We start from the raw sequence: 8227 nt of genomic DNA on the forward strand, positions 1-8227 counted from the left end.
ACGATTTAAATAGTTCTCAAATACTGCTCAGGTGTTTTAATTAAATATATTTCCAATTCTGTACAACAGAAAAACCTTGAATAACAAGCAAACAATACACCCCCTCGAAATCAAACTGTTACAATACTGTAACTTTCACAGAATACATGAAGAGCGCTTACAAAAGAACAAGTCCTCACTAGGTCAAGTCTATGCTAGTGTCGACAGTACTCAGTGGTTATGTTAGGCAGTGGATAGCTGAAGAAAGAAAAGTCCAAAATGTACTTAGGCAGAAGTTCCCTCAGCAACTTCTGAGGCACATTGCACAGGTAATAATGCAGCGTTTCCTTGGTAACCGGCTTGTACCACGTCTGCCGTTCAGGGAACCGTATATTCTCAGGCGCCCCTATGCGCTCTAGTACATAAGCTGCATCATTCTCAAGCCTCTCATACGAGCCAATGAAATCAAACTCCATTGCACACGGCTGGCACAGGTTGTACACCGGCATCCAGTGCTCGTTCATACGCTCGGGGTCCTCGTCCAAAAGGTAACGCACGAACTCCGTGAACGTCACGTCGTCCCCGGCTAATTTCGCGTTCTTGGCGTACCCCTTTCGGTACCTCCGCACGATCTCGACTCCATACTTGCGCTGGTACGCCTCGATCTCTCCGAACTTATTGCGGTAAGCGGAGAGCAGACGCGCCATTGGTTCGCGCACGAACATGAACTTGAAGTAGTGTTGCAGTCGATGCTGCACCTCCTCTGGCGAGAAGTCGGCCAAGAAGACCAGGTCCGCGTGGTGGTCCATCTTCACCTTCGTGTCGACGTTTGCCAGCGTACCACTCAAGACCTTTAGCACGCGTTTCCAGTTGGAGCACGCCACCTTGGGCACGTAGCAGTAGAGGAAATGGTGCTTATCGTTCACCAGGACATGCTGCAGGAGTGTCTTCCTCTGCAGTGGGCTGAGGGCCCACACGTTGTGGGGCATGCTCTTCTGTCGGCACATTGCCCTGATCGTGCGGTTACGGATCTCTCTCAAAATCTGCGGGAAAAGACAGCGTTCATCATCAAGGATGCACACAGAAGTGGCAGTCAAATTGGTAGCAAAAGTAGTGGTAGTGAACATTCTGTTGCAGTCAATAAATATAAATGCTTATGGGAACTCTGAACAGGAGCATGGAAATCTGATTACAAACATCAGCCCAAAATGTGTGGTGCATTTCAGAACTGGTGCATACGGTTGTGTGTTTAAATCCAGGTAAAGCAGGGGTGTCAAGGTCCGGAGTCCTGCAAAGTTTAGCTATTGTTCTGCTCAGATGCACCAACTAAACTTGGCAATTTGTGTTGAATCACGTGTGTATGAAATCATCAAGCCACACTGGCCATCTTGGAACTAGCATTAACCAATTAGTTAAAACATACCTGAGTGGTCAGAAGACGTGACAAGTCATTTTTAGTTGTCATTTGCTAGGTTATAGTCTTGTTTATACTGCATACCTGGTCTTTTAATTTGTTTATTTTGTTTTGCTGTTGCAACTTCATTCTGCCTATTCATTGCTCTGTCATTGAACGGGAGTTATGCTGCCCCTAGTTTTTCATCGCCTAAGGCTGCAAAAATGTCTGGTATTACAGCAGAAGACATTCTACCAGATCTTGGAGCAAAATTTCTACAGGAAAATAATCGTAGGCTGCCTTTGCTCACAGAGGCACTGACTCAGCTGCAGAGAAACTCAACCAATGACACATTCAAAGACCAAAAAGTTCAAGGACATCTGCAACAGCAAAATTGTCAGTATAATCGCTCAGTGGAAAGCCCTAGGTGAAGGGTTCATCTCAGGAAATGAGGCAATAATGACTTTCTTTTTCTTAAACTGGATTTACTGTTCACAAATATTTATGTGGTCCCAACTCAAAGATGACAGAATAACAGACCAAAAACTGTATAAACAAACAGTAGAGTATTTACATTGGGCATTCCACTGCCAGACCCATATGACCTCATCTTCAACACACAGGACAGTTGCTGCAACACTCATCTTTAAAGATTGTCCATGCTGAAAATGCTACTGGCAGATATCTGTGAGATATATTCTCCTTGTTCCATTCAAATCGCTTAATCCAGTTCAGGGTGCAGCTGGGGGCGGAGCCTATCCCATCAGCCCAGAGGGGAGGACGGGAACCCTGGACAGGGATTGTATTACAGGGCATACAATATTTACATTTTCCCCCAGAAATTACAAAGTCTCTTCTCAGTCTCACCCATCTATTTCTGTCCTCTGCAGAGGGCATTAGATTTGTGGTTGTATTTTCCAGTTCACTGATATAAGAACGAATCCTGGGATTCCAAAAGCTTCTTTGTGTCTTTGGTGTTAGTTCGACTGTTGTTCGTAACCTGCTGTTCTGTGTTTGACATTGTTCCCTTGTGTTATTTGGTGTACGAGACTGGATTGCCCTTTCTGTATCCCTGCTCGGCGTTCCCTTGTATAATTGTATATATTCCATTTGTACATCACACCAGGTGTAGCGTTGACTGCTGTTTACTTTGTAGTTTTGGGGTTTGTAGCTGTTGTGTGGCTAGCCAGGGAGACAGGAAAGTGTGTGTGTGTGTGTGTATTTGGTTTCTCTTTTTGTTTTGTGTAGGGATGCAAGCCACTCCTTGGGTAGTCAGTGTGGGGTTTTTATTTCTTTGTTTGTTTTTGGTTTTCAGCAAGGGCCATCCCAAAGTCTGGTGTGTTTGTTTCTGTTGTACTTCACATTTAAACATTTATCTATTCATTTCTATGAACCGTTAAGCCTGAGAAATAACCCACAAAGGGCTCCTTCTCTCTTCAGTTTCCCCAGTTCACAGATCCACACTTTCTGTTATTGGCTCAGCTTAGACGGGGTCGAACACCCCACACACAACAACATGACCTGCCACAACCCAGCACAAAGCTCTGGTAACTGCACACTGTACTGAAAAGATGACTTTAGGGTTTACTGAAATGCAAAATGTGCTTTTATTTCACTGTAAGTACTGAGTCTGTTTCCTTAGACTAAAGAGAAACAGTCCATCAGAAGGACTTGCAGCTGCTGTTCCCAGCAGATCCTGCAGACCACAAACACACAGATGTCTTCTTACATTGAGGCATTATTTACACTTATGTAGTACCACAGGGAGTGTCATGGTCTTGTCTCCGAGTCCAAGTCCACGTCTGACTGAGCCTTCCCCCGATTCTTTGCCATTCCCTTTTAGGTAGCTGGTTCATGCTACTGTCACCTTCAGTTGGACTGTTAAAGTGGAGTGGACTCAGTTATCTGTAAAGATGTTTTGCAGTAATTGATATGCAAAACATCACTTAAATAGCTTCAATATTAAATACATATTAATAAGGTTCTCTGTTCAACTGTGTAATGCAGAGCAGAATATGCCTAACTCAAGATGGATGTATTTGCAGGTTAGGTCAGGCCACTGTAGGTCTTTAGGATGTCATAGAACAGGGAGCTTGGGGTCATTGCAGTCCTCCAGATGTAGGAAGCGGTATCACAAGCCTCCCATTAGGAGAATCAGTAAGTCTGCCACAAGCCACCGCTACACACATGATGTACATGAACATGTGCCCGCAAACAACTCACAATGCTTTTAAACCTAGATGAAATCGAAATCACAGTAGTGTTCTTTGTTGTGGTTTGGACGTTGGGTAGCGGTTCTTGCGAGTAGAGCAGGGTAAAACTAATCAGCCAACATCATTAAAATGTATTAGGCTATAAAGCACCTACTTATGAGTCAACACGCAGTTTGCTACGGACTTTAAAGCTCCTAAAAGTGATTCTAGAACAATTTTGCAGTCGTGGCTGTTAAAACAAAGTCTCTCACAGATGGCCGAAGGATTCTTTGAAACGAGCATTTTAAGAGTCGGTGGTGGCGTATCCAGCTGGACGTCTGACTGAGCCCTACGAACCGCAGACCAACGCTTCAAAGGTGGTAACGTTGGCCGTACATCATAAAACAAGCACTAAACGCATAAGAAAACGACACCAGCGTGCGGACACAGTGTGGCCCGGCCGTGTTACCTCGGACTCCGCGTCCACATCGGGGTCGGGATGCGGGCTCCGGTGGTCCAGAGTCCTGCCGTTGCTCAGCGGCGGCGGAGTCTCCACGTTACTCAGCATTCCCTTCTCAATCATTAGCAGGAGGCCCCCGGACGCCACGATGACTGCGAACGTCAGCACGGAGGGGAGAAGTGCGGAGTGCCGACGGACGGAGGCTTTAGTCGCGGCCGCCCTGAAGCCGAGCACGGAGCTCCTCGCCCCGCCGTCGCCGCCCTGCTTGCGAGGCGCCATGCTGCAGCTTTCGCGTCCACTCCGCCTCGACGGTGCTTCGTTTCTCGACGGAAACAAATGTGAGCACGCATGGAGTCCGTATTAGCGTCCCGGACAAGCTTTCACTGCATACGTGAGGGGGGGGGGAAAGAATTGGGCGAACATGGATGATGGGAAATGTAGTACTGGCCAACGGAGTGGAGAAGTTTTAGGAGGCGATGAAGTGACGTTGCATTTTGATGTCTCATAAGGTAGTTATTAAGTAGTACACTTTAAAAATCAACAGAAAAATGAGAATCCAAATAGTGATGTAATTATTCCATATTCCAAATGAAAGTAATTCACAAAACGCGGAGTACATATGAAGCTTTTTTACTTAACATTTGGCATTAGTTTCTCGATACAAGTGCAAACGGCAGAGAAGCAAGATAAAGACTTAAAGAATTGTAATGTGTGATTTTGCAACAACGCCCCCCTCCCCCCAAAAAACAAAACAAAACAACGTTTAGTTCCTGTAGTGTGAAACGCATTACCAATGTACAACATAGTAGCGTCATCATACTGAGAAACAATGGCTCTTGCCCTCATAAAGACGCCAGACCCGCTACGTCGGTCAGCGGACGTGTGGTTTTGCCAAGTTTCCGTAATTCATGTTTCCTTAACGATAATGCTGTTTGATCTCTGCTTGCAACAAAACATGTTGATGAATACACTGCATGAATGAAATTCATTTTAACACACACACAAACACAGAGAATAGGTGGCCTTGAATATCCTTTTATGATAACCACCAAATCCCTTGCCTCACGCATACTTCATTCTTAACCGTCCATAACGGTTCCATTTTGTCTCTTTTCCCAGCACTAGTGGGACTGAGCAATACTGGAGAAATACTCCAGCATGTCCTGTATGGTAAAGTCCATGGTGATGCCCGATCCAGGGTAGCAGCGGTTTATCAGGCCTTCAAAGTGCTTATACTGGCGGATGAACTCATCCTGCATGGAGTGCCACACCACCTAATGGACAAGATTGGAATTACAAGTGCTATTCAAACTCATTCTTCAGGACTTGTACGTTCTATCTCTACACTTCACACCAAAACTACATATTTTGGATGTGGCTCTACCATTACATAGGGCAAGAACGGGCTATTAAAACGCCAAAGATGATGGTGATATGGAGGCCTAAACATCTGTTTGTCTCACCTGCAGAAGAGACTCTTCCTCACACAGGTGCTTGTCCACCTTCTTGTAGAGGTTGTCCAGGCCCTTTTTCACCTCTTTGCCAGGGTATTCTCTAATCACTTTCCTCAGCTCCTGCTTGCTGAAGGCCAGCTGGTAACTCACTTCCTCTTCACGTACACCCTGAGCCACTCGGGCCTCCACTCCCTCGAAGAAGTGCTACAGAACACACACACACGTCATCTAAACATATACATGCCTATGATACAGTGAGTGTCAATGTCAAACTACTGGAATATCCAGTGAAATTCTTATTTTAATACTAACAAGATATAAGCTAGACTTGACCCGCTTCTACGAGCAGAGCAGGGAAAAACTAATCAGCGAACACCATTAAAATATATTAGGCTATCATACTTTTATTATATATTATAGCCTAATGTATTAGGCTATAATCAGCTTCCACGCATTCACCATTAAGCCTTACATTGAGTTTCTCCAGTGGCTGTCCCAGGGAGTTGATGACGTACGACTGAAGATGGTCCAGGTACTTGTGCTTGGCTTCCTTCCTTTCTGCCTCCAGGCAGGAGATCTTCATGCGTGACAGAGTGGAGAAGATGTGGTGGAAGTTCTCCATCATTACCACGTCGCGGGGAGTCTTCTGACTCTCGCTGGCCACTTTCTCCACTGCTCCCAGACAGACAAGACAGACAGACAGACACAAAGACGCCAGTCAGCATTCAAGCCTAAAGCAGCGGCCGGTGCTGCTCTGACTGAACCGGGGGGGCGGGAAGAGTCTCACCGTTCTGGAAGACAGCTTGGATGAGTTTGGCATATGCCTTATCCAGGTCGCCCCGCCTCTCCGCGTTGCGGAAAATGGTCTCTGCCAGCTCGGCAAACTCCTCAAAGCCGGTGACAAAGGGCAGGATTCCCACCTTACTTTTCTTAGAGATCTTCACCTCCTCCATCTGCCTGATCTGGCCTGACTAAGGACCACACACAGACAGACTCAGACAGACTCAGCGCCGGTCTGGAGTACAGCAAGCTCTCTGAGATTGTGCCTGACTATGCAGGTCCACTCAAACTACTCTAGTGGTTTTTTTAGGTTTTGAGATGGAAGTTCTATAGTTTCAGTACTGCCAATATCACCCCTCCCCCGGGCACACGCACAGAGTACTTACTGCTGAACAAAACCACAGATTATCCCCATATCCATGACATTCAAATGCAGAGTTGACTGTTTAGACTCCTGATTTTCCAGGGTCCACCTTCATCCTCTGTCCAATTAAACTTTTTTAGGGTTTCCTTCTATGTTACTGCTAACAGCTCCAATATAAACTGCACTCAGCCTACAGCACCAGGGCCCTGTACTATATGACCGTACATGCTGCAGCTGGACCCAACATTCAGGGCTCGCCTCAGCCCACCACACTCACGATGCACTTGTCAAAGTTCCTCTTGACAGTGACGAGCACGTTGCCCAGGGTGGTGCTGAGGAAGGAGGCAGGGTCTACGGTCTCGGCCGTCCACACGTGGTGGCTCATCTTCACCAGCATGTAGAGCGAGTTGAAGCTGTCGATCTTGTCGCCCAGCGCTATCAGGCTGTTCAGCTCCGTCTCGATGCTGTGGAAGATCTTGTTCATCATCTGCCGGACCACGTCCTTGCTGTAGAGGTACAAGAAGGCCAGAGAGAGGGACAGTGAAAGGTCTGACAGGAAAAGGTGTGTGTGTGTGTGAGGGTCTGAGAGGCTGTCATAATGAAGGTGTGCGTGTGTGAGAGAGAGAGACTTACTCTGAGGACATGGACTGTCTGTGCTCGCTGGATGGTCTGGAGTAGCCTAAGCCATCAGATTCTTCCATGTTCTCTCCCTAAAGAACATCCACAACACTGGACAGGTGAGCAGCTCATTCAGCATTCCCAACACACACACACACACACACACACACACACACACACACACACACACACACACACACACACAGACACACACAGACACACACAGACACACACAGACACACACACCTGAGCCAGTGCTGCGTGCTGCTGCAGTTTAAAAAACTTGCTGACAAAGTCCTGCTCAGCGAGACACAGAGGTTCCAACTCACTGAGGACTTGCTCGAAGATCTGCACCCACACAAACACGTTAAAACACACACACCTGGATGAATAGCTGTATGAAGCTTACCACTATCTTACCACAAGATTTATTTGGACAAATACAAATAAAGTGTTTTTTAGGACATATGGAGGAAGCCATGATAATCACACCACTACTTTACAGATTAAGAGACCCAGCAGTTCTACAGATTAAAATCCAGCACTAATACAGATTTAAGAGACCCAGCAGTTCTGCCAAGTACCCCAAGCCCCACCTTGTCAAACTTGGTCCTGTCAGCCACGTCCAGGTCTGAGGCGGACATGTTGCCCATGTCCAGTAGGGAGGAGGACTGTGAGCGCCGGCTGTTGGAGCTATTGACCGACAGCTTGTTGAGGCTGGAGGTGGAGCCGGTCAGCTTGCCCGAGCTGCCATGGAGACCTGTGGGCGTGGCCGCCGTGCGGGCAAAACTCTCAGAAACCTTCTCTCTGGTCCGCTCCCAGCACTACCCCCTGCCCCCAACACTCAGCCCCTCCCACTTGGCTACAGGCTGTCTGCTCCATTCATGCTACATGTTTTCTAAGGCTGGCATCTAACATTCGTCATCCCATGCCTACATTCAGAATACAAATGCATCTTCCGCTTACATTCAGACTACAATATGCATG

General features: G+C 46.9%; 2 protein-coding genes across 8 annotated transcripts in view; both read right to left on the reverse strand.

The window, feature by feature from the left end:
* Window positions 1–21: 21 nt before the first annotated feature.
* On the reverse strand, window positions 22–4512 carry chst14 (carbohydrate (N-acetylgalactosamine 4-0) sulfotransferase 14). The gene is made up of 2 exons (XM_027024436.3): window positions 4034–4512; window positions 22–1022 (listed from the first exon to the last, which is right to left on the reverse strand). The coding sequence occupies exons 1-2, from the start codon at window positions 4301–4303 to the stop codon at window positions 195–197; spliced, it is 1098 nt and encodes a 365-aa protein (XP_026880237.2). The 5' UTR covers window positions 4304–4512; the 3' UTR covers window positions 22–194.
* A 126-nt stretch (window positions 4513–4638) lies between these two features.
* exoc1 (exocyst complex component 1) overlaps window positions 4639–8227 on the reverse strand; it is a 15374-nt gene continuing 11785 nt past the window's right edge. For all 7 annotated transcript variants that reach the window (XM_081717456.1, XM_081717455.1, XM_035523997.2 and 4 more), the window contains 8 exons: window positions 7837–8000; window positions 7487–7588; window positions 7256–7332; window positions 6900–7128; window positions 6266–6449; window positions 5951–6150; window positions 5488–5682; window positions 4639–5298 (listed from right to left, as the gene is read on the reverse strand). In XM_081717456.1, coding sequence (XP_081573582.1) covers window positions 5146–5298; window positions 5488–5682; window positions 5951–6150; window positions 6266–6449; window positions 6900–7128; window positions 7256–7332; window positions 7487–7588; window positions 7837–8000 — 1304 coding nt within the window. In that variant the 3' untranslated portion in view covers window positions 4639–5145. The remainder of the gene's footprint in view (window positions 5299–5487; window positions 5683–5950; window positions 6151–6265; window positions 6450–6899; window positions 7129–7255; window positions 7333–7486; window positions 7589–7836; window positions 8001–8227) is intronic.

The sequence above is a fragment of the Electrophorus electricus genome, chromosome 7, assembly GCF_041902795.1.
Source record: "Electrophorus electricus isolate QZ-2024a chromosome 7, ASM4190279v1, whole genome shotgun sequence".
In the NCBI taxonomy this organism is placed as follows: Eukaryota; Metazoa; Chordata; class Actinopteri; order Gymnotiformes; family Gymnotidae; genus Electrophorus; species Electrophorus electricus.